The sequence below is a fragment of the Palaemon carinicauda genome, chromosome 29 (genome assembly GCF_036898095.1).
Source record: "Palaemon carinicauda isolate YSFRI2023 chromosome 29, ASM3689809v2, whole genome shotgun sequence".
In the NCBI taxonomy this organism is placed as follows: domain Eukaryota; kingdom Metazoa; phylum Arthropoda; class Malacostraca; order Decapoda; family Palaemonidae; genus Palaemon; species Palaemon carinicauda.
The window spans coordinates 67384634-67412133 of record NC_090753.1 but is presented as its reverse complement, the minus strand read 5'-3'; the positions used below and the strand labels follow the sequence as shown (position 1 = coordinate 67412133).

Genomic DNA, 27500 nt, shown 5'->3' with positions numbered 1-27500 from the left:
GTTTAAAGGAAAACTAAACGAAGAGAGACAGGGGGTAAGGAGTTAAAAGTCCTATATCCAATACTGTTTAAAGGATAAGTAAACGAAGAGAGACAGAGAGTAAGGAGTGAGAAGTCCTAAATCCAATACTGTTTAAAGGAAAAGAAAACGAAGAGAGACAGGGGGTAAGGAGTGAGAAGTCCTGTATCCAATACTGTTGAAAGGAAAACTAAACGAAGAGAGAAAGGGAGTAAGGAGTGAGAAGTCCTATATCCAATACTGTTTAAAGGAAAAGTGAACGAAGAGAGACAGGGAGTAAGGAGTTAAAAGTCCTATATCCAATACTGTTTAAAGGAAAAGTAAACGAAGAGAGACAGGGAGTAAGGAGTTAAAAGTCCTATATCCAATACTGTTTAAAGGAAAACTAAACGAAGAGAGACAGGGAGTAAGGAGTGATAAGTCCTTTATCCAATACTGTTTAAAGGAAAAGTAAACGAATAGAGACCAGGAGTAAGGAGTGAGAAGTCCTATATCCAATACTGTTTAAAGGAAAAGTAATCGAAGAGAGACAGGGAGTAAGGAGTGAGAAGTCCTTTATGCAATACTGTTTAAAGGAAAAGTAAACGACGAGAGACAGGGAGAAAGGAATGAGAAGTCCTGTATCCAATACTGTTTAAAGGAAAAGTAAATGCAGAGAGACAGGGAGAAAGGAGTGAAAAGTCCTATATCCAATACTGTTTAAAGGAAAATTAAACGAAGAGAGACAGGGAGTAAGGAGTGATAAGTCCTATATTAAATACTGTTTAAAGGAAAAGTAATCGAAGAGAGACAGAGAGAAAGGAGTGAAAAGTCCTATATCCAATACTGTTTAAAGGAAAAGTAATCGAAGAGAGACAGGGAGTAAGGAGTTAAAAGTCCTATATCCAATACTGTTTAAAGGAAAAGTAAACGAAGAGAGACAGGGAGAAAGGAGTGAAAAGTCCTATATCCAATACTGTTTAAAGGAAAAGTAAACGAAGAGAGACAGGGAGAAAGGAGTGAAAAGTCCTATATCCAATACTGTTTAAAGGAAAAGTAAACGAAGAGAGGCAGAGAGAAAGGAGTGAAAAGTCCTATATCCAATACTGTTTAAAGGAAAAGTAAACGAAGAGAGACAGGGAGAAAGGAGTGAAAAGTCCTATATCCAATACTGTTTAAAGGAAAAGTAAACGAAGAGAGACAGGGAGAAAGGAGTGAAAAGTCCTATATCCAATACTGTTTAAAGGAAAAGTAAACGAAGAGAGGCAGAGAGAAAGGAGTGAAAAGTCCTATATCCAATACTGTTTAAAGGAAAAGTAAACGAAGAGAGGCAGAGAGAAAGGAGTGAAAAGTCCTATATCCAATACTGTTTAAAGGAAAAGTAAACGAAGAGAGACAGGGAGAAAGGAGTGAAAAGTCCTATATCCAATACTGTTTAAAGGAAAAGTAAATGAAGAGAGACAGGGAGTAAGGAGTGAGAAGTCCTGTATCCAATACTGTTTAAAGGAAAATTAAACGAAGAGAGACAGGGGGTAAGAAGTGAGAAGTCCTATATCCAATACTGTTTAAAGGAAAAGTAAACGAAGAGAGACAGGGAGTAAGGAGTGAGAAGTCCTGTATCCAATACTGTTTAAAGGAAAAGTAAACGAAGAGAGACAAGGAGTAAGGAGTGATAAGTCCTATATTAAATACTTTTTAAAGGAGAACTAAACGAAGTGAAACCGGGAGTGAAGAGTGAAAAGTCCTATATCCAATACTGTTTAAAGGAAAAGTAAACGAAGAGAGACAGGGGGTAAGGAGTAAAAAGTCCTGTATCCAATACTGTTTAAAGGAAAAGTAAACGAAGAGAGACAGGGAGTAAGGAGTTAAAAGTCCTATATCCAATACTGTTTAAAGGATAAGTAAACGAAGAAAGACAGGGAGTAAGGAGTGGGAAGTCCTATATCCAATACTGTTTAAAGGAAAAGTAAATGAATAGAGACACGGAGTAAGGAGTGAGAAGTCCTTTATCCAATACTGTTTAAAGGAAAAGTAAATGAAGAGAGACAGGGAGTAAGGAGTGAGAAGTCCTGTATCCAATACTGTTTAAAGGAAAATTAAACGAAGAGAGACAGGGGGTAAGAAGTGAGAAGTCCTATATCCAATACTGTTTAAAGGAAAAGTAAACGAAGAGAGACAGGGAGAAAGGAGTGAAAAGTCCTATATCCAATACTGTTTAAAGGAAAAGTAAACGAAGAGAGACAGGGGGTAAGGAGTAAAAAGTCCTGTATCCAATACTGTTTAAAGGAAAAGTAAACGAAGAGAGACAGGGAGTAAGGAGTTAAAAGTCCTATATCCAATACTGTTTAAAGGATAAGTAAACGAAGAAAGACAGGGAGTAAGGAGTGGGAAGTCCTATATCCAATACTGTTTAAAGGAAAAGTAAATGAATAGAGACACGGAGTAAGGAGTGAGAAGTCCTTTATCCAATACTGTTTAAAGGATAAGTAAACGAAGAGAGAAGAGGGAGTAAGGAGTGAGAAGTCCTATATCCAATACTGTTTAAAGGAAAAGTAAACGAAGAGAGAAGAGGGAGTAAGGAGTTAAAAGTCCTATATCCAATACTGTTTAAAGGATAAGTAAACGAAGAAAGACAGGGAGTAAGGAGTGGGAAGTCCTATATCCAATACTGTTTAAAGGAAAAGTAAATGAATAGAGACACGGAGTAAGGAGTGAGAAGTCCTTTATCCAATACTGTTTAAAGGATAAGTAAACGAAGAGAGAAGAGGGAGTAAGGAGTGAGAAGTCCTATATCCAATACTGTTTAAAGGAAAAGTAAACGAAGAGAGAAGAGGGAGTAAGGAGTGAGAAGTCCTATATCCAATACTGTTTAAAGGAAAAGTAAATGAATAGAGACACGGAGTAAGGAGTGAGAAGTCCTTTATCCAATACTGTTTAAAGGATAAGTAAACGAAGAGAGACAGGGAGAAAGGAGTGAAAAGTCCTATATACAATACTGTTTAAAGGAAAAGTAAACGAAGAGAGACAGGGAGAAAGGAGTGAAAAGTCCTATATACAATACTGTTTAAAGGATAAGTAAACGAAGAGAGACAGGGAGAAAGGAGTGAAAAGTCCTATATACAATACTGTTTAAAGGATAAGTAAACGAAGAGAGACAGGGAGAAAGGAGTGAAAAGTCCTATATCCAATACTGTTTAAAGGAAAAGTAAATGAATAGAGACACGGAGTAAGGAGTGAGAAGTCCTTTATCCAATACTGTTGAAAGGAGAACTAAACGAAGAGAGACAGGGAGAAAGGAGTGAAAAGTCCTATATCCAATACTGTTTAAAGGAAAAGTAAACGAAGAGAGACAGGGAGAAAGGAGTGAAAAGTCCTATATACAATACTGTTTAAAGGATAAGTAAACGAAGAGAGACAGGGAGAAAGGAGTTAAAAGTCCTATATCCAATACTGTTTAAAGGATAAGTAAACGAAGAGAGACAGGGAGAAAGGAGTGAAAAGTCCTATATCCAATACTGTTTAAAGGAAAAGTAAACGAAGAGAGACAGGGGGTAAGGAGTAAAAAGTCCTGTATCCAATACTGTTTAAAGGAAAAGTAAACGAAGAGAGACAGGGAGTAAGGAGTTAAAAGTCCTATATCCAATACTGTTTAAAGGATAAGTAAACGAAGAAAGACAGGGAGTAAGGAGTGGGAAGTCCTATATCCAATACTGTTTAAAGGAAAAGTAAATGAATAGAGACACGGAGTAAGGAGTGAGAAGTCCTTTATCCAATACTGTTGAAAGGAGAACTAAACGAAGAGAGACAGGGAGAAAGGAGTGAAAAGTCCTATATCCAATACTGTTTAAAGGAAAAGTAAACGAAGAGAGAAGAGGGAGTAAGGAGTGAGAAGTCCTATATCCAATACTGTTTAAAGGAAAAGTAAATGAATAGAGACACGGAGTAAGGAGTGAGAAGTCCTTTATCCAATACTGTTTAAAGGATAAGTAAACGAAGAGAGACAGGGAGAAAGGAGTGAAAAGTCCTATATACAATACTGTTTAAAGGAAAAGTAAACGAAGAGAGACAGGGAGAAAGGAGTGAAAAGTCCTATATACAATACTGTTTAAAGGATAAGTAAACGAAGAGAGACAGGGAGAAAGGAGTGAAAAGTCCTATATACAATACTGTTTAAAGGATAAGTAAACGAAGAGAGACAGGGAGAAAGGAGTGAAAAGTCCTATATCCAATACTGTTTAAAGGATAAGTAAACGAAGAGAGACAGGGAGAAAAGAGTGAAAAGTCCTATATCCAATACTGTTTAAAGGATAAGTAAACGAAGAGAGACAGGGAGAAAAGAGTGAAAAGTCCTATATCCAATACTGTTTAAAGGAAAAGTAAACGAAGAGAGACAGGGAGAAAGGAGTGAAAAGTCCTATATACAATACTGTTTAAAGGATAAGTAAACGAAGAGAGACAGGGAGAAAGGAGTGAAAAGTCCTTTATCCAATACTGTTTAAAGGAAAAGTAAACGAAGAGAGACAGGGAGTAAGGAGTGAAAAGTCCTTTATCCAATACTGTTTAAAGGATAAGTAAACGAAGAGAGACAGGGAGAAAAGAGTGAAAAGTCCTATATCCAATACTGTTTAAAGGATAAGTAAACGAAGAGAGACAGGGAGAAAAGAGTGAAAAGTCCTATATCCAATACTGTTTAAAGGAAAAGTAAACGAAGAGAGACAGGGAGAAAGGAGTGAAAAGTCCTATATCTAATACTGTTTAAAGGATAAGTAAACGAAGAGAGACAGGGAGAAAGGAGTGAAAAGTCCTATATACAATACTGTTTAAAGGATAAGTAAACGAAGAGAGACAGGGAGAAAGGAGTGAAAAGTCCTATATAGAATACTGTTTAAAGGAAAAGTAAACGAAGAGAGACAGGGAGTAAGGAGTGAAAAGTCCTTTATCCAATACTGTTTAAAGGAAAAGTAAACGAAGAGAGACAGGGAGTAAGGAGTGAAAAGTCCTTTATCCAATACTGTTTAAAGGATAAGTAAACGAAGAGAGACAGGGAGTAAGGAGTGAAAAGTCCTTTATCCAATACTGTTTAAAGGATAAGTAAACGAAGAGAGACAGGGAGTAAGGAGTGAAAAGTCCTTTATCCAATACTGTTTAAAGGATAAGTAAACGAAGAGAGACAGGGAGTAAGGAGTGAAAAGTCCTTTATCCAATACTGTTTAAAGGATAAGTAAACGAAGAGAGACAGGGAGAAAAGAGTGAAAAGTCCTATATCCAATACTGTTTAAAGGAAAAGTAAACGAAGAGAGACAGGGAGAAAGGAGTGAAAAGTCCTATATACAATACTGTTTAAAGGAAAAGTAAACGAAGAGAGACAGGGAGTAAGGAGTGAAAAGTCCTTTATCCAATACTGTTTAAAGGATAAGTAAACGAAGAGAGACAGGGAGAAAAGAGTGAAAAGTCCTATATCCAATACTGTTTAAAGGAAAAGTAAACGAAGAGAGACAGGGAGAAAGGAGTGAAAAGTCCTATATACAATACTGTTTAAAGGATAAGTAAACGAAGAGAGACAGGGAGAAAGGAGTGAAAAGTCCTATATACAATACTGTTTAAAGGATAAGTAAACGAAGAGAGACAGGGAGAAAGGAGTGAAAAGTCCTATATACAATACTGTTTAAAGGAAAAGTAAACGAAGAGAGACAGGGAGTAAGGAGTGAAAAGTCCTTTATCCAATACTGTTTAAAGGATAAGTAAACGAAGAGAGACAGGGAGAAAAGAGTGAAAAGTCCTATATACAATACTGTTTAAAGGATAAGTAAACGAAGAGAGACAGGGAGAAAGGAGTGAAAAGTCCTATATACAATACTGTTTAAAGGATAAGTAAACGAAGAGAGACAGGGAGAAAGGAGTGAAAAGTCCTATATACAATACTGTTTAAAGGAAAAGTAAACGAAGAGAGACAGGGAGTAAGGAGTGAAAAGTCCTTTATCCAATACTGTTTAAAGGATAAGTAAACGAAGAGAGACAGGGAGAAAAGAGTGAAAAGTCCTATATCCAATACTGTTTAAAGGATAAGTAAACGAAGAGAGACAGGGAGAAAAGAGTGAAAAGTCCTATATCCAATACTGTTTAAAGGAAAAGTAAACGAAGAGAGACAGGGAGAAAGGAGTGAAAAGTCCTATATACAATACTGTTTAAAGGATAAGTAAACGAAGAGAGACAGGGAGAAAGGAGTGAAAAGTCCTATATACAATACTGTTTAAAGGATAAGTAAACGAAGAGAGACAGGGAGAAAGGAGTGAAAAGTCCTATATACAATACTGTTTAAAGGAAAAGTAAACGAAGAGAGACAGGGAGTAAGGAGTGAAAAGTCCTTTATCCAATACTGTTTAAAGGATAAGTAAACGAAGAGAGACAGGGAGAAAAGAGTGAAAAGTCCTATATCCAATACTGTTTAAAGGAAAAGTAAACGAAGAGAGACAGGGAGTAAGGAGTGAGAAGTCCTTTATCCAATACTGTTTAAAGGAAAAGTAAACGAAGAGAGACAGGGAGTAAGGAGTGATAAGTCCTATATCCAATACTGTTTAAAGGAAAAGTAAACGAAGAGAGAGAGGGAGTAAAGAGTGAGAAGTCCTGTATCCAATACTGTTTAAAGGAAAAGTAAACGAAGAGAGAGAGGGAGTAAAGAGTGAGAAGTCCTGTATCCAATACTGTTTAAAGGAAAAGTCAACGAAGAGAGACAGGGAGTAAGGAGTGAGAAGTCCTGTATCCAATACTGTTTAAAGGAAAACTAAACGAAGAGAGAAGAGGGAGTAAGGAGTGAGAAGTCCTATATCCAATACTGTTTAAAGGAAAAGTAAACGAAGAGAGACAGGGAGTAAGGAGTTAAAAGTCCTATATCCAATACTGTTTAAAGGAAAAGTAAACGAAGAGAGACAGGGAGTAAGGAGTTAAAAGTCCTATATCCAATACTGTTTAAAGGAAAAGTAAACGAAGAGAGACAGGGAGTAAGGAGTGAGAAGTCCTATATCCAATACTGTTTAAAGGATAAGTAAACGAAGAGAGACAGGGAGTAAGGAGTTAAAAGTCCTTTATCCAATACTGTTTAAAGGATAAGTAAACGAAGAGAGACAGGGAGAAAGGAGTTAAAAGTCCTATATCCAATACTGTTTAATGGAAAAGTAAACGAAGAGAGACAATGAGTAAGGAGTGATAAGTCCTATAGCAAATACTTTTTAAAGGAAAACTAAACGAAGAGAGAAAGGGAGTAAGAAGTGAAAAGTCCTATATCCAATACTGTTTAAAGGAGAACTAAACGAAGAGAAACCGGGAGTGAGGAGTGAAAAGTCCTTTATCCAATACTGTTTAAAGGAAAAGTAAACGAAGAGAGACAAGGAGTAAGGAGTGAGAAGTCCTATATCCAATACTGTTTAAATGAAAACTAAACGAAGAGAGACAGGGAGAAAGGAGTGAAAAGTCCTATATCCAATACTGTTTAAAGGAAAAGTGAACGAAGAGAGACAGGGGGTAAGGAGTGATAAGTCCTATAGCAAATACTTTTTAAAGGAAAACTAAACGAAGAGAGAAGAGGGAGTAAGGAGTGAGAAGTCCTATATCCAATACTGTTTAAAGGAAAACTAAACGAAGAGAGAAGAGGGAGTAAGGAGTGAGAAGTCCTATATCCAATACTGTTTAAAGGAAAAGTAAACGAAGAGAGACAGGGAGAAAGGAGTGAAAAGTCCTATATCCAATACTGTTTAAAGGAAAAGTAAACGAAGAGAGACACGGAGTAAGGAGTTAAAAGTCCTATATCCAATACTGTTTAAAGGATAAGTAAACGAAGAGAGACAGGGAGTAAGGAGTGAGAAATCCTATATCCAATACTGTTTAAAGGAAAAGTAAAAGAAGAGAGACAGAGAGAAAGGAGTGAAAAGTCCTATATCCAATACTGTTTAAAGGAAAAGTAAACGAAGAGAGACGGGGAGAAAGGAGTGAGAAGTCCTATATCCAATACTGTTTAAAGGAAAAGTAAACAAAGAGAGACACGGAGTAAGGAGTTAAAAGTCCTATATCCAATACTGTTTAATGGAAAAGTAAACGAAGAGAGACAGGGAGAAAGGAGTTAAAAGTCCTATATCCAATACTGTTTAATGGAAAAGTAAACGAAGAGAGACAATGAGTAAGGAGTGATAAGTCCTATAGCAAATACTTTTTAAAGGAAAACTAAACGAAGAGAGAAAGGGAGTAAGAAGTGAAAAGTCCTATATCCAATACTGTTTAAAGGAGAACTAAACGAAGAGAAACCGGGAGTGAGGAGTGAAAAGTCCTTTATCCAATACTGTTTAAAGGAAAAGTAAACGAAGAGAGACAAGGAGTAAGGAGTGAGAAGTCCTATATCCAATACTGTTTAAATGAAAACTAAACGAAGAGAGACAGGGAGAAAGGAGTGAAAAGTCCTATATCCAATACTGTTTAAAGGAAAAGTGAACGAAGAGAGACAGGGGGTAAGGAGTGAGAAGTCCTGTATCCAATACTGTTTAAAGGAAAAGTAAACGAAGAGAGACAGGGAGTAAGGAGTGAGAAGTCCTATATCCAATACTGTTTAAAGGAAAAGTAAACGAAGAGAGACAGGGAGTAAGGAGTGAGAAGTCCTGTATCCAATAGTGTTTAAAGGAAAACTAAACGAAGAGAGAAGAGGGAGTAAGGAGTGAGAAGTCCTATATCCAATACTGTTTAAAGGAAAACTAAACGAAGAGAGACAGGGAGTAAGGAGTGATAAGTCCTTTATCCAATACTGTTTAAAGGAAAAGTAAACGAATAGAGACCAGGAGTAAGGAGTGAGAAGTCCTATATCCAATACTGTTTAAAGGAAAACTAAACGAAGAGAGACAGGGAGTAAGGAGTGATAAGTCCTTTATCCAATACTGTTTAAAGGAAAAGTAAACGAAGAGAGACAGGGAGTAAGGAGTTAAAAGTCCTGTATCCAATACTGTTTAAAGGAAAAGTAATCGAAGAGAGACAGGGAGTAAGGAGTGAGAAGTCCTTTATGCAATACTGTTTAAAGGAAAAGTAAACGAAGAGAGACAGGGAGTAAGGAGTGATAAGTCCTTTATCCAATACTGTTTAAAGGAAAAGTAAACGACGAGAGACAGGGAGAAAGGAGTGAGAAGTCCTATATCCAATACTGTTTAAAGGAAAAGTAAACGAAGAGAGACAGGGAGTAAGAAGAAGATAATGTTGTTTCCATTTTTTACGAGTTGGTGTGGCCCACATCATCGAAATCATGACGTTTATGCAAAACTCGATTTGGTGGAAGAAAGTTTATTTTGACTATTTTTTTTTTTCTCATATTCTTCAACTTTGACGAAGGTTGTCTGCCCGACTGTCAAAAACATATATCAAAATATTATTGGTAGATTTCAGTCAGATGTTTAGACTTCCAGGAAACAATCGCTCCGATAACATCTTCATTCTTTTAGTATTCTCGAAATATTATTCTTGCCAATGAAATATGACAAAACTTGATTATTCTTATAACTTATAATAGTATGAATCATAAATTATTCTTGAAGATAATGTGAAATAATATTCTTGCTAATTTAAGAAATATGAATAAATTATGATTATTTTTTAGAATTTATAATAGTTTAACTGATAAAATATTTCTTAACGACAATGTGAAAAAAAAGATATATTTATATTTCCCTTGAATGCTTTTTTTCTTGTCGAGGGGGGGGGGGTGTCATATGCCCCATCTATTTCTTGCTTCTAAAAACTAGTATTGAATTAAAAGCTCAAGATTGAGACGACTGGCGAAATCTAACCGAGGTCCTTTGCGTCAATAGGCGTAGGAGGAGATGATGATGATGATGATGAATATGATGATGATGATTTCTTGTTTCTAATTTCACGTATAATAGACAAATAGACTAAATTGCTAGCCTAGTGGGCATTCCAGAAAAAAATATACATACAGACATAGCATAGTAAAAGAAGCAAATGAATGACAAGATTTTAAAATACAAGATATAAATTGTTGATTTTTTCTTTTTTTAATAATCTGGAATCTTCCTCGACATTAAATTTCAATTTATTATCATTATTATTATTATTATATTTATTATTACTTGGTAAGCTACAACCCTAGTTGGAAAAGAAGGATACTATAAGCCCAGGGGCTCCAACAGGGAAAATAGCCCAGGGAGGAGAAGAAACAAGGAAAAATATAATTTCAAGGAGAGTAACATTAAAATAAATATTTCCTATATAAACTATAAAACTTTTAACAAAACAAGAGGAAGAGAAACTAGATAGAACAGTGTGCCTGAGTGTACCCTCAAGCAAGGGAACTCTAACCCAAGACAGTGGAAGACCATGGTACAGAGGCTCTGGCACTACCCAAGGCTAGAGAACAATGGTTTGATTTTGGAGTGTCCTTCTCCTAGAAGAGCTGCTTACCATAGCTAAAGTCTCTTCTACCCTTACCAAGAAGAAAGTGGCAACTGAACAATTACAGTACAGTAGTTAACCCCTTGATAGAAAAATTGTTTAATAATCTCAGTGTTGTCAGGTGTATGAGGACAGAGGAGAATCTGTAAAGAATAGGCCAGACTATTCGGCGTATGTGTAGGCAAAGAGAAAAAGCAAAATAACCATAAACATAAGAAAAGACACGCGATACATAAACCCAGCTATATTCTTTCCTCCACCAACTAACACCTTATGTACATAAACATATGTAAAACTGTAGCCCACAACAAAAAGCCAATGACTCACGCAGACAACTTCTGAATGGTAAAATACGGGTGATTCATGTGTGGGCCTTCCGAAAACTATTATGGGACATCCCACGTTTCTTAAAAAACAAGTTAAAACTCCTTAGGTGATATGATCAGTGAGGTAAGCTTAGCGTGCCTCCAGACAGACACAGAGAGAGAGAGAGAGAGAGAGAGAGAGAGAGACCGAATAATGTGTGAGAGGGAGAGAGGCCGAATAATGAGACGAATAATGTGTGTGAGAGAGAGAGAGAGAGAGAGAGAGAGAGAGAGAGAGAGAGAGAGAGAGAGAGAGAGAGACGGACGAATGGTGTGAGAGACCGAATAATGTGAGAGAGAGAGAGAGAGAGAGAGAGAGAGAGAGACCTAATAATGTGAGAGAGAGAGAGACCGAATAATGTGTGAGAGAGAGAGACCGAATAATGTGATAGACGAACAATGTAGAGAGAGAGAGAGAGAGAGAGAGAGAGAGAGAGAGAGAGAATTACAGGAAAATATCAAAGTTAATAAAGATAAAATATTAATAAAGAAAAAAGATGTACTTCAATAATAAAGATTTCACCTATGGTGAATAGGTTTAAAGGCTTCTCATGAATAGCAGAGGCAAGGGACAGTGACATTCCCCTATCAAGCAGGACAATGCCCTAGAGACTGACCATATATACAGTACATATGATTAGCGCCCAAGCCTCCTCTCCACCCAAGCTAGGATCAAAGAGGGCCAGGCAATGGCTGGTGATGACCCAGCAGATAGATCTATAGGCTCCCCCTTAGCTCACAAGGATGGTGAGGTTGCAGCGACCAAAGAATCTAACGAGTTTGAGCGGTACTTGACTGGGGATCACCACTCAGGGACGTTACCACATCGGCCACCCCCAAACCCCTCCACATCCTTACTTCATAAGGATGGTGAGGATGCATCGACCAAAGAAACTAACGAGTTTGAGCGGGACTCGAACCCTAGTCTGGTGATCACCAGTCAGGGACTTTACCACATCGGCCATCCCCAAAACCCCTCCACATTCTTACTTCATAAGGATGGTGAGGATGCATCGACCAAAGAAACTAACGAGTTTGAGCGAGACTTGAACCCTAGTCTGGTGATCACCAGTCAGGGACTTTACCACATCGGCCACCACAACCCATGAAATAAAATTATAACATACAGAATATAAAAATGGCCAATAAAGAAAGTCATAAAAAATAATATTGAAATAAATTAAAGCATAATAGCACAAAGGTATTTGGTGAATAAGTAAAGAAATAAAAGAATAAATATACAGAAATAATAGAAAAAAAAACAATAAATATATCATGAAAGATAACATTGAAATAAAAAATTAAAGTATAATAATATATAGGTATTTAAGACAATAAATATCCAGAGATTTACCAAATATAAAGGTATTAAAGACAATAAAAAAACGGAAATTTTCATTAAATAATCTGCTAAAAAAATATATATACTGAAGTAAAAGAAAAACAAACACTAAAACAAAAAATAAAGGCTAAGAAATTACCTGAATAATAATTTCACTAAATGTTCTGCAAAAAAAACATATATACTGAAACAAAAGAAAAACAATTAAACAAGCAAAAAATAGGGGCTCAGAAATTACCTGAATAATTTGAAATCTGCAAAAAAAAGCATATATATATGTATATATATATATATATATATGTATGTATGTATGTATATATATATATATATATATGTATATATATATACACACATATAAATATATATATATATATATATACATACACATGTATATGCATATATATATATATATATGTATATATATAATATATATACACATATATACAGTATATATATATATATATATATATATATATATATATACACACACACACATATATATATATATATACATATATATATATACTAGAAAAAAAGAAAAACCAATAAACAAGAAACCCCCCCCCCAAAAAAAAATAGGAGAAAAATACCTGAATAATTAGGGGGCGGAGAAGACGCGCTGTCCATAGCGAGAATTGGCGCATTGGACGATGAGTCGGCGGAGCAGGTCGCTACCATCGGGTAGCTACCTGCACCGCCAGCCGGGCCTTCAGCCACGCCGAATTTCTTGGCGGGCCCTCCGAAGAGAAATGGGTAGCAGGTGAAGCCCGCAGCAGCAGCTCCTCGGCACACGTCCCCAAGGCGCGACCATGCGGCCGCCACCGACACCATATACTACCGCAGGAGGCTCTGGCGGGATTCCTCCGTTCAAGCGATTTACGAGTCTTGGGAGTTACTGCGACTTCTTCAGGTCCAGCAGCTGCTGCTGCAGCAGCAGTAAGCGTAGGACGCTCTCTCCTCGGTGTGGGCACTACTCCGAGGGGAGATGTGGTTAAATGCCACACGGGGACCAAGGGCTTCGACTGCTTTTTCAAAGGGCTTCGACTGCTTTTCAAAGCCGATAGCTCAAATCACTTGTCCCTCTAGGGTTGTATCCTATGGAAACTATAGTCAAAACCCAGGCAACCCAGGGGGTGAGGAGCCCTTGGGGGGGTGATCAAGGGGTGGTTGATGGCCTGGGGATATAAATGACACCTGAAGCGGACCTTTGACACTTGAAAAGACGACAGACAGAGAGAGAAAAAATGCCAGACCTATAAAGATTGGTGTCTTTAAACGTTCTGGGGCACCCAAGGTCTGTGTACTGGAACTATGCTCTCTCGCTCTCTCTCTCTCTCTCTCTCTCTCTCTCTCTCTCTCTCTCTCTTTCTCTCTCTCTCTGATGACTGAGTCCAGTATTATCTAGAGAAAGGCCCAGGAAATACCAAAGGGTGATCAGATAAGGCTTAAACGCAAATACCCTTTTTTAAGAAGAGATTATAAGAGTTGAGAAGCTAGGGACATATATCCAATGAGAGGTGGTAAATATGCTATTTGGAGAGGGACGCTGAACACTACAATGTCGACTGGATTTCGCACTGAGGTCTGCTCAATATATTTTTCTAAGTTATCTATATCTCCTATAAGGTTATGGACCTGTCTCTTGACATATAGTTAATCCAATGTCACCTATATATTGATTACACTTTTCACTGTATGCACTAAAGATATTTTCCAGGCATATGAAATTTTCAATATATTTTCAATATTTCACAAGTTGTCTCAAAACTCAATTCCATGCAATCTTTTACGGTAGCTTAATCCATTTCGTAAAAGACGATATTTTAAGGTATATAAAAGACACTGTATATCTCTAATTCAATGTATCAGTTAAGAAATAAAAAAAGAAGTTTCGACTGGCGTCTGGAAGAAATAGTTAATACACAAATTAACACGAATGTTGATAAAATAAGCATAATTTTTTTCTTTCTCTCTCTCTCTCTCTCTCTCTCTCTCTCTCTCTCTCTCTCTATATATATATATATAAATGTGTGTATGTGTATATATAATATATATATATATATATATATGTATATATATATATGTATATATATATATATATATATGTATAAGTACATATAATATATATATATATATATATATACATATATGTGTGTGTATGCGTGTGTCTGTGTGTGACGTACTCTCCTCTTTCTGGGGGTGGCTCCAAAGAAAATAGCAATACAATGGTCAATATCGTATTCATAATATTAATAATAATAATAATACATCTAAGAAGATATACACCTAACAGACTCAAAACATCACCCACAAGGCGAATTTATCAATGAGCATGGCTCAATCTCGTTCACCTAGCAATGACATTTCCTCTTCGTGTTCATCTTATGGGCGTTCACGCTTTAAAGGGCCCACACTTGACCCTGGCAACGACGGGACAAGAATATTTGACAATTTGCATGCAGTGGGTGTGATAGTTTTTTTTTTTTTTTTTTTTTTTTTTTTAATAGTGGAGTCCGATGTAAGGGAAACCAAATGCCACACTCTTTCATAGAATTCGAAGATTATTTGAATAAGGGAAAATTAAGAAATAAATAAATTCCCTTGTAAATAGTAATATAATAGTAATTAAAGGAGAGAAAATTATAACTGAAAATGGATCCAAATAATTTAAATTTTTCTTTTTTCTTTTGTGTACATTTTCATGGCGAATGAAATAGTAATCAACTATTTGTATTAAATTAACATTAAGACCATAGCAAGAAAAATGTACTTTATATATACAGTATATACAGAGAGAGAGAGAGAGAGAGAGAGAGAGAGAGAGAGAGAGATAGTTAGTGGTGTACAAAAACAATTGGGTCGTTTTACACATCTTAATAATAGCTAGTAGTGTAAGATGAAATAAATATTGGCGATAAAATATAGCAGATTTAACTGCAAAATTATTACGACGTATAAAACGACCCAATTGCTTTTGGACACCACTAACACTCACACTCTCTCTCTCTCTCTCTCTCTCTCTCTCTCTCTCTTATATATATATATATATATATATACATATCTATATATATACAGTATATATAAATATATATATATATATACAGATATATATATATATATATATATACAGGTATATATACAGATATTATATATATATATATATATAATATATATATATATACAGGTATATGTATATGTATATATGTATATATATACAGGTGTATATATATATATATATATACAGTCTCTCTCTCTCTCTCTCTCTCTCTCTCATATATATATATATATATATATAAGGTATATGTATATGTTATATATATATATATATATATGTATATATATATATATATATCCTTTAATACAATCAAAATCCACGGCAAATTATCAAATCCATATATCCATATCCCTGTTAATAGAAACTTATCTATTGGCCTACAGCATTTCCTATACCAACACCCACACATCCCAAGGGAGACTTCTGTAATGGTACAATGAAATCCAGAACAGCGACCCTAAATAATTGTCAAGAGCAAAAATCAATAAAAAGAATATTTTGAGAATTGATATAAAGTAGGAAGGAGACTTAAAACTTAAAAACCAGTTGATGCAAAAGGTTTCGGTTCTACGAAGCTAGAAATAAGACATCAAACAGGGTTGCCAGGTTTCAAAATGTGGAAAAAGGCCAAAGACACCAAACAGGGTTGCCAGGTTTTCAAAATGTGGAACAAGGCCAAAGACATCAAACAGGGTTGCCAGGTTTTCAAAATGTGGAAAAAGGCCAAAGACATCAAACAGGGTTGCCAGGTTTTCAAATGTGGAAAAAAGGCCAAAGACATCAAACCGGGTTGCCAGTTTTCAAAATGTGGAAAAAGGCCAAAGACATCAAACAGGGTTGCCAGGGTTTCAAAATGAGGAAAAAGGCCAAAGACATCAAACAGGGTTGCCAGGTTTTCAAATGTGGAAAAATGTCAAATTCTATTCAACGGCAGCTTTAGTAGAAAAAAGGCCAAAATATATTATCTTAAGCCCACTTTTTTCATATTACTAGAGGCCAACCAATTTCAAAAAAGGCCAAATTTCAGTTTTGGGGGGACTGAAAAAAGGCCAAACTGGTCCATTAGTAGAAAAAGGCCAAAAAAATATATTATTTTAAGCCCACTTTTTTTCATATTACTAGAGGCCAACCAACTTCAAAAAAGGGCAAATTTCAGTTTTTTTTGGCCTGAAAAAAAGGCCAAACTGGTCCATTAGTAGAAAAAGGGCAAAAATATATTGTTTTAAGCCCACTTTTTCATATTACTAGAGGCCAAACAATTTCAAAAAGGCCAAATTTCAGTTTTTTATTGAGGGGGAGGCGCCTGTAAAAAGGCCAAACTGGTCCATTAGTAGAAAAGGCCAAAAAATATAGTATTTAAGCCCACTTTTTTTCATATTACTAGAGACCAACCAATTTCAAAAAAGGCCAAATTTCAGCTTTTATTGTGGGGGCTGAAAAAAGGCCAAACTGGTCCATTAGTAGAAAAAGGCCAAAGATATAGTGTTTTAAGCCCACCTTTTTTCATATTACTAGAGGCCAACCAATTTCAAAAAAGGCCAAATTTCAGTTTTTTTTTTGGGGGGAGGCGCCTGTAAAAAAGGCCAAACTGGTCCATTAGTAGAAAAAGGCCAAAAATATAGTGTTTTAAGCCCACTTTTTTCATATTACTAGAGGCCAACCAATTTCAAAAAAGGCCAAATTTCAGTTTTTTTTTTGGGGGGAGGCCCTGTAAAAAAGGCCAAACTGGTCCATTAGTAGAAAAAGGCCAAAAAATATAGTGTTTTAAGCCCACTTTTTTCATATTACTAGAGGCCGACCAACTTCAAAAAAGGCCAAATTTCAGTTTTGGGGGCCTGAAAAAAGGCCAAACTGGCAACCCTGACATCAAAACTGAGAATAATAAACTAATTTTCTTATTTCCATATTAACTTTAGAGTTTATCTTTAAGCGTTTAGATGTGATAGAAAAAGAATATTTTCATTATTAATCCTAAAGGTAAACTAATTTTCTAATTTCCATATTGACTTTAGACTTTATCTTTAATCCCAGAGTTCTATCATTATTCAAGAAATTTCTGTTCCAACATAATTATCATTGTCATCGCCATTTTTTTCCTCCCTCCTTTTGTTTGCTGATATGTATGCTATCATTATTGTTAAGCGTTAATTCTATTGTGATTTTATTACCCAGACCTTAGAACTCTGTGGTCAACCTGCTAATTGATGTTTATAATATATCACTGATATTATTGCATATCTCATCTTTTTTTTTACCGATGTCCAAAAGTGTAAGATCACAGTACCCTTATTGTAACTGTATATGGCTTTTAATGAAATAAAGATTATTATTATTATTATTATTATTATTATTATTATTATTATTATTATTATTATTAGCATGAAACCCATTTTCGATTAACCCTCAGGGACCCAAAATTCATTAGGTTGCACAAATTTATTATTATTATTATTATTATTATTATTATTATTATTATTTTATTATTATTATTATTATTATTATTTATCATGAAACCCATTTTCAATTAACCCTCAGGACCCAAAATTCATTAGGTTGCACAAATTATTATTATTATTATTATTATTATTATTATTATTATTATTATTATTATTATTATCATTATTATTATTATTAGCATGAAACCCATTTTAGATTAACCCTCAGGACCCAAAATTCATTAGGTTGCACAAATTATTATTATTATTATTATTATTATTATTATTATTATTATTATTATTATTATCATGAAACCCATTTTCGAATAACCCTCAGGACCCCAAAATTCATTAGGTTGCACAAATTATTATTATTATCATTATTATTATTATTATTATTATTATTATTATTATTATTAATTATTATTATTATTATTATTATTATTAGCATGAAACCCATTTTTGATTAACCCTCAGGACCCAAAATTCATTAGGTTGCACAAATTATTATTATTATTATTATTTTTATTATATTATTATTATTATTATTTTTATTATTATTATTAGCATGAAACCCCATTTTTGATTAACCCTCAGGACCCAAAATTCATTAGGTTGCACAAATTATTATTATTATTATTATTATTATTATTATTATTATTATTATTATTATTATTATTATTATTATTAGCATGAAACCCCTTTTCGATTAACCCTCAGGACCCAAAATTCATTAGGTTGCACAAATACCAAAAACATAGTCTGCGCCATCTTTTGGTTAGAAAACGCTGACGCGCACAAATTGAAGGCGCCAAGAGGGAAAACACTTCGAATAGGCGTTTGGGAATATTAGCAAAGTCAGCACATACGCGAAAGGGAGAGTAGCAACAAACTGAATATAAACAAATAACTCTGTTAATTACTGATACCTTAAAACATCAAGTTATTTTATGTTTAGGTTAATATTTTACAGCAATCGTCTTTAAAGTTTTTTTTTATGTTTATGTTATTATTTTATATAAATCATTCCATATTCTGATATCATATTTCTTTAGATTTTTTTTCTTACTCATTCAAGAAAATCTACCAATCAACTCAATTGTGAATTGGTTTGTCCAAGGATAACTTATCAATTTGGGTATAAAAGTAATGATATATATATATATATATATATATGTGTGTGTGTGTGTGTGTGTGTCTGTCTGTGTTTTGCAAAGATCTAAAAATAGTAACAGATGGTGATAATATATATTTAGTATGTACGAATGTATAAACACACACACGCACACACATATAACAAATAAATATATATATATATATATATATATATATAATGTGTGTGTGTGTTTGTAAAACTAATAAAAATGCAGCCAATTATAGTCCACTGCAGGACAAAGGACTCAACATATCCTTATTCATATGTGGGGTTTGACCATTTTCATAGCCACAATGGCCACTGCGGATTGGTGATGGTGGGAGACCATTTACCATGTTATGGGTAACCTTGAATATAGTCAATTTTATTTAATAAGGCGCATTTGCACCGACTCACAGCGGTGCCCCTTTAGCTCGGAAAAGTTTCCTGCTATCTGATTGGTTAGAATGATCTTGTCCGAGCAATCAGAGGGCAACCCTGCGAGTCGGTGAAAATCTGCCTCACTAAAAAGAATTGACTATAGTAGTATCAAACAGCTTTAGTACAAGGTTTATTTAACAATGTTAGTTTCAATCAATTCTTTCTTTCAACGATAACAGGTAAATATGAACTATTTAAAAGATATAAATGTTAATGGAGAGGCTACATGAATGCTAGTAAAGTTTGATCAACTGATAACGAGCTTCTATACATACAGTTGAGACCAAGAATGTCACAAAAATTCAAACGATATAAAACATGAGATGACAAGCTTAAACGGGGTTGCTGTGGCCTGATTGGTAACGTCTCTGCCTGGCGTTTGCCAGTCGGGGGTTCGAGTCCCGCTCAGACTCGTTAGTGCCATTAGTGTCTGCAACCTTACCATCCTTGTGAGCTAAGGTTGGGGGAGCCTATAGGTCTATCTGTTGAATCATCAGCAGCCACTGCCTGGCCCTGCCTGGTCCTAGCTTGGGTGGAGAGGAGGCTTGGGCGCTGATCATATAATATATGGTCAGTCTCTAGGACATTGTCCTAATCGCTAGGGCAATGTCACTGTCCCTTGCCTCTGCCATTCATGAGCGACCTTTAATCCTTTAAACATTTAAACGGGTTGTTCTATTATCTCTCTCTCTCTCTCTCTCTCTCTCTCTCTCTCTCTCTCTCTCTCTCAAAGGACTAATAATAATAATAATAATAATAATAATAATAATAATAATAAGGCCCTAATCTAGTGACATATAAAAGGGATACCAATAATCTACGGACACATCCCGCCACATTTCAAAAAAGATAAAAAATTGTTTTATTAAATTTTAAATAACATTAATATAAAGTAAGTTACAGACAGCACACATCCATACACACCATACAATTGAATAAAAAATACAGTAACTAATTTAATATTAAAAAGGAATTGGATATAAATAATGTACGCCGACTGAGTAAAGTCACATCTGACTATAACGAACGACTAGTTTGTATTGTGAAGTCAGTCACAGATATTATCATATAAGGACAATATACACATGCATACATTATATACATACATATACATCTCCTACATATAATAAAGAGCAAGCGGCTGGTGATATATATATATATATATATATAAGAGAGAGAGAGAGAGAGAGAGAGAGAGAGAGAGAGAGCGGCATTGCCAGACGTATATCTAATCAGCCTCTCCCCATCGCTTGGGTAGAGGGAATAGTCATACCATGGCGGGAGGGGGTACATCGAGATGCACGAACAGTGTGTGTGTAAGTTCGTGTGTCTGCATATCTATCTAAACATATACCCGTCATTTTTGACGGGTCATATACACTAGTGTACATTATAAATATATATATATATATATATATATATCTGGTTACTTACAAAAACCATTTTATATTGTAATTTCAAAATCCTCTACAGATTACATTCGATACAGCCTATGCCATGATCAAATATCTTTAAAGAAAACCCAAGAAAGAAAGATATATATAAACATGACTAACTCAAAAAAATATTAATAAGCAGTGAGGTCTAATAACATGTAAACAAATGCAGTTCCGTATGCACTATAATATATTGATTTCATTAATAAAATGCTTATTATAATGTGTGAATCTGATAAAACAAACAGACATAGCGATCATACATTATTCCTCTGGTTATGTCAATGCGTAGATAAAAATATTAAAGTAAAAGCAGATATCAATAATAATAATAATAATAATAATAATAATAATAGTAATAATAATAATAAATGTATTAAGTTCTATAGTCAATTCTTTTCAGTGAGGCAGAGTTGCACTGACTCGCAGGGGTGCCCCTTTAGCTCGGGAAAGTTTCCTGATCGCTGATTGGTTGGGCGAGATAATTCTAACCAATCAGATAGCAGGGAATTTTTCCGAGCTTAAAGGGCACCGCTGCGAGTCAGTGCAAATGCGCCTCATTAAAAAAAATTGAGTATAGTTTGCAGCCGAGTTAAAATAAGCAAAAATATATACTGTATCTATATATATATATATATATATATATAAAACAACCTCTAATAGATTTAGTAGATTTGCGAAAAAGGATATTGGGAGTGATATGGCAGGCCAAGATTAGAAATGAAACTATAAGAGAGATGACTCAAGTGCCATGTGTGGATGAGATCATGATGAGGGGTAGATGGAGATGGTTTGGGCGTGCTCTTCGCACTCCCCAAGAGAGATTAGTTCACCAAAACGTTCAGCTGGGATCCACAAGGCACTAGAATAGATAGCAGACCCAGGCCTATATGGCTGAGGAGTATGATACCTGAAGTAGGAGATGATGAATGGAGGAGTATTGAATTAAAAAGCTCAAGATACAGGCGACTGGCGAAATCTAACCGAGGCCCTTTGCGGTAATAGGTGTGTTTGTGTGTGTGTATATGTATGTATGTATATATATATATATATATATATATGTATGTATATATATATATATATATATGGATAAATATCAACACATCATCGTGTTCAAATAGAAATAAATTTCTACCTCATACTTGGGATCGAACGCTAGCCCCTTCTAATGAAAGGCCAGGTCGAAACCAACCATGCCACGAGAGCCCATAAAAGGAAATCTGAACCTGACACTAATCTAGCTGTCCGAGGATTTACCTGGTGAGACATCAGTCTCTTTACCAGCGAGTTTTACCCGATTTCCCCGGGCCACCACGTGACACAATTGGTAGTAATTCATTCAAATTACCCCTAATGAGTCAATATGGATAAATATCAACACAACATCGTGTTCAAATAGAAATAAATTTTTACCTCATACTTGGGATCGAACGCTAGCCCCTTCTAATGAAAGGCACATATATATATATATATATATATACACTTATATATATACAATCAAAATTGTTTATTTTATTCTATTTCTAAAATCTTTAATTAGCTCAAAGAACCAGTTCCTAAGAAATGTATCTTAACAGCCAAACCTTGCATTTGTAACATCTTGAAACTGAAATATTATGAAAATGAGAGAGAGAGAGAGAGAGAGAGAGAGAGAGGGAGGGAGAGCGAGAGAGAGAGAGAGAGAGAGAGAGTGTGTGTGTGTATACCTCCACAACGAACCTTGCATTTGTAACATCTTGAAACTGAAATATTATGAAAATGAGAGAGAGAGAGAGAGAGAGAGAGAGAGAGAGAATGTGTCCCACTCGAAACTGAAATATTATGAAAATGAAGATCGGGTTAACGAGAGTTCTGTAGTTCAGTGAGAGAGAGAGAGAGAGAGAGAGAATGTGTCCCACTCGAAACTGAAACATTATGAAAATGAAGATCGGGTTAGCGAGAGTTCTGTAGTTCAGAGAGAGAGAGAGAGAGAGAGAGAGAGAGAGAGAATTGTGTCCCACCCAGCCAAGGTTAATCACACATATTCCAGGATAATTCTTATGCGAACGTTCGATACCTGGTCCATTAACGTTTGCAATATTATGCCCCGCAGTTGATTTAGTAATAAAGACGAGATTCATGTTATGGCGAGAGTTTTTTTTTTTTTTTTTTTTTCCTTTTTTTACTTTGTGTATTTTTTAAGATGAATCAAAAGCCTTCTTGAATTTTTAATATACAACTATTTTTTTTTAATGAGATTAGCCAAAGCCTTGTTGAATTTTTAATGTTCATAAGATTTTTGTTTATTATTATTATTATTATTATTATTATTATTATTATTATTATTACAACTTTTATTATTATTATTATCATTATTATTATCGTTATCATTATTATTATTATCATCATTATTATTATCATTTTTATTATTATTATTATTATTATTATTATTATCATTATTATTATTACAACTTTTATTATTATCATTATCATTATTATTATTATTATTATTATTACTAATACTTAATCGCTAAGCTACAACCCTAATTGTGCATATTTGTTCTTCTATATATAAATCATTACCTCCGCCAACGAAGTTGGAAGCAGGTTATGTTTTACCTCCTGTTTCTGTGTTTGTTTGTTTGTTTGTGAACAGCTTCCTGGCCCCATTTTAAATCGTAGAGTAATGAAACTTGCAGGAATTAACGGTTGTATTAAAAGCTAGAAATCTTAAAATTTTGGAATGTCAAGGTCAAAGGTCAAAGTCACGGTCAAGTAAAATGTCCAATTCACGTAATCAGCCATAAGTTTGGACATTGTAACAGAGACTTCAGACTTGGTTCAAAGGTCAAGGTCAAGATCGAGAAAAAGGTCGAGAAATAAGCTGCAACTGCGGAGGTCTGCGCTCTACTGACTTAGCCTATAGTTCCTCATGTGAACAAATGCTTGAATTCGGTGTTATCTTAAAGGTTTAAAGGTCGCTCATGAATGGCAGAGGCAAGGGACAGTGACATTGCCCTATAGAGCAGGACAATGCCCTAAAGACAGACCATATATGCATATGATCAGCGTCCACGCCCCTCTCCACTCAAGTTAGGACCAAGGAGGGCCAGGTAATGGCTGCTGATGACTCAGCAGATAGATCTATAGGCTCCCCCAAACCCCAATTCTTAGTTCACAAAGATGGGGAGGTTGCAGCGACCAAAGAAACAAACAAGTTTGAGCGGGACTCGAACTTCAGCCTGGCGTTCACCAGTCAGGGACGTTACCACATCGGCCACCACAACCCTACAGAGCAGGACAATGCCCTAGAGACAGACCATATATGCATATGGTCGGCGTCCAAGCCCACTCTCCACTCAAGATAGGACCAAGGAGGGCCAGGTAATGGCTGCTGATGACTCAGCAGATAGACCTATAGGCTCCCCCAAACCCCAATTCTTAGTTCACAAAGATGGGGAGGTTGCAGCGACCAAAGAAACAAACAAGTTTGAGCGGGACTCGAACTTCAGCCTGGCGTTCACCAGTCAGGGACGTTACCACATCGGCCACCACAACCCTAATATCTAAATAAATATTTTGGGCCAATTCTACAATATAATTGAACTCTAACCAAAATGTATTTATATAAATTGTTGTATATAGGCCTACAAAGATACATCAATATCCCGAGCCTATTCAAAATAAGAAAAATATAACCTTGTACAATAAGCTACAACCCCCAAAGAAAAAAAAAATCCAAAAAATTCATAATGTAACCTTGTACAATAAGCTACAACCCCCAAAGAAAAAAAATCCAAAAAATCCATAATATAACCTTGTACAATAAGCTACAACCCCAAAAGAAAAAAATCCAAAAAATCCATAATATAACCTTGTACAATAAGCTACAACCCCCCCAAAAAAAATTTCCCCCAAAATCCATAATAAAAATGGAAATCATTTGGAAACAAAGCAAAAGCGTGAATGCATTATCTACCAACAAATCGTACGACAGAGGTTACCCAGAGGATGTGTCACCAGCACTTCGGGGCGTCTTCCAAAAAAAAAAAAAAAAAAAAAAAAAAAAACACCTATAAAATGTCCCTTGTGTTACATCGATTGGCAAACTTCTCATCGTAACTAGGTCGTTTGGAAGCAAAAATGCGGTGTCTCCGTCTCTGCTGATCATTGGTGGAGGATGAAAAAAAGATTAACGGTGTCAAATGCAGATCAAGTGAGCATCAGTGACTTGTCGGTTTCATGTAGATGTTTTGGGGGAATCGTGTTCTTTTTGGCATATTGCTATTAAAACTGTTCAGTCTGTGTTTGTCCAAGACAGACATAAGATAGGAATTGTATTCTTTTTGGCATATTGCTATTAAAACTGTTCAGTCTGTGTTTGTCCAAGACAGACATAAGATAGGAATTGTATTCTTTTTGGCATATTGCTATTAAAACTGTTCAGTCTGTGTTTGTCCAAGACGGATATGAAGATAGGAACTGTATTCTTCTGTCATATTGCTAATAAAACTGTTCAGTCTGTGTTTTGCCCAAGACAGATATGAAGATAGGAACTGTATTCTTCTGTCATATTGCTATTAAAACTGTTAAGTCTGTGTTTTCCCAAGACAGATATGAAGATAGGAATTGTATTCTTTTTGGCATATTGCTATTAAAACTGTTCAGTCTGTGTTTGTCCAAGACAGATATGAAGATAGGAATTGTGTTCTTCTGTCATATTGCTATTAAAACTGTTCAGTCTGTGTTTGCCCAAGACAGATATGAAGATAGGAACTGTATTCTTCTGTCATATTGCTATTAAAACTGTTCAGTCTGTGTTTGTTCAAGACAGATATGAAGATAGGAATTGTGTTCTTCTGTCATATTGCTATTAAAACTGTTCAGTCTGTGTTTGTCCAAGACAGATATGAAGATAGGAATTGTATTCTTTTGGCATATTGCTATTAAAACTGTTCAGTCTGTGTTTTTGCCCAAGACAGATATGAAGATGGGAACTGTGTTCTTCTGTCATATTGCTATTAAAACTGTTCAGTCTGTGTTTTGAACAAGACAGATATGAAGATAGGAACTGTATTCGTTTGGCATATTGCTATTAAAACTGTTAAGTCTGTGTTTTGCCCAAGACAGATATGAAGATAGGAACTGTATTCTTCTGCCATATTGCTATTAAAACTGTTCAGTCTGTGTTTTGAACAAGACAGATATGAAGATAGGAATTGTGTTCTTTTTGGCATATTGCTATTAAAACTGTTAAGTCTGTGTTTTGCCCGAGACAGATATGAAGGTAGGAATTGTATTCTTTTGGCATATTGCTATTAAAACTGTTAAGTCTGTGTTTTGCCCAAGACAGATATGAAGATAGGAATTGTGTTCTTTTTGGCATATTGCTATTAAAACTGATCAGTCTGTGTTTTGCCCAAGACAGATATGAAGATAGGAATTGTGTTCTTTTTGGCATATTGCTATTAAAACTGATCAGTCTGTGTTTTGCCCAAGACAGATATGAAGATAGGAATTGTGTTCTTTTTGGCATATTGCTATTAAAACTGATCAGTCTGTGTTTTGCCCAAGACAGATATGAAGATAGGAATTGTGTTCTTTTTGGCATATTGCTATTAAAACTGATCAGTCTGTGTTTTGCCCAAGACAGATATGAAGATAGGAACTGTATTCTTCTGTCATATTGCTATTAAAACTGTTCACTCTGTGTTTGTCCAAGACAGATTTGAAGATAGGAACTGTATTCTTCTGTCATATTGCTATTAAAACTGTTCAGTCTGTGTTTTGCCCAAGACAGATATGAAGATAGGAATTGTGTTCTTTTGGGCATATTGCTATTAAAACTCTTCAGTGTGTTTTGCCCAAGACAGATATGAAGATAGGAACTGTATTCTTCTGTCATATTGCTATTAAAACTGTTCAGTCTGTGTTTGTCCAAGACAGATTTGAAGATAGGAACTGTATTCTTCTGTCATATTGCTATTAAAACTGTTCAGTCTGTGTTTGTCCAAGACAGATTTGAAGATAGGAACTGTATTCTTCTGTCATATTGCTATTAAAACTGTTAAGTCTGTGTTTTGCCCAAGACAGATATGAAGATAGGAATTGTATTCTTTTGGCATATTGCTATTAAAACTGTTAGTTTTCATTATTATCTGTTAAAACAAACATTTTTATCATATGTTTCTGCCCAAGACAGATATGAAGATAGGATCTTTTTTTTTTTTCGTTATTAAAACTTTTTTTTCATTTTCAAAATAACTTAAAGTAATACATTTTAACAAATATCAAAATTATCATTGATAATATTATCGCCCTGTTTGTAAAATTATTGCAAGGCAGTTTCCATCATCCATACCTTGTCTAAGTTTTCTTAAATATTTATATTTTCTTGTTTCCTTTCCTCACTGAGCTATTTTCCCTGTTGGAGACCCCGGGCTTATAGCATTCTGTTTTTCCAACTAGGGTTGTAGCTTAGAAAGTAGTAGTAGTAGTAGTAATAACATATTTTTTTCCTGGGAGTTTTAATCCATATGAAATGTCTTTCATTGTCTTTAAACATTTCGATTTACTTCAATTAGTGTTTTACGAAATTAAAATTTAAGCCATAATTAATAACCTTGAAGTACTGACTGTATGTATATTAGTGACGAATCTATAAATAATCTATAAGAAAAAATTAGTAATAATCGTAACTAAATAACAAATATAGATAAATTGCCAAGTTAAAAAATGGAGAATATACAAAAACATTAAAAAAAAGGATTAGCAAAATGACAACAGTAAATGAAATTCATATTGTTTTTGAGTATGCACTTCTAAAAGTATTCTATATTTTTCTTCACCATAGCTATCCATAAGATAAGGGGTCG

The 27500-nt window shown here is 35.0% G+C and overlaps 1 protein-coding gene across 3 annotated transcripts in view; it reads right to left on the bottom strand.

The window, feature by feature from the left end:
* The window catches only part of Smox (Smad on X), a 133231-nt gene that overhangs the window by 94177 nt on the left and 11554 nt on the right, over positions 1–27500 (bottom strand). Inside the window, exon 2 of one of the 3 annotated variants that reach the window (XM_068352681.1) lies at positions 12735–14046. The exons of 1 other annotated variant lie outside the window; for it this stretch is intronic. In XM_068352681.1, coding sequence (XP_068208782.1) covers positions 12735–12975 — 241 coding nt within the window. In that variant the 5' untranslated portion in view covers positions 12976–14046. The remainder of the gene's footprint in view (positions 1–12734; positions 14047–27500) is intronic. One more of the 3 variants, XM_068352682.1, reaches the window with a different exon arrangement.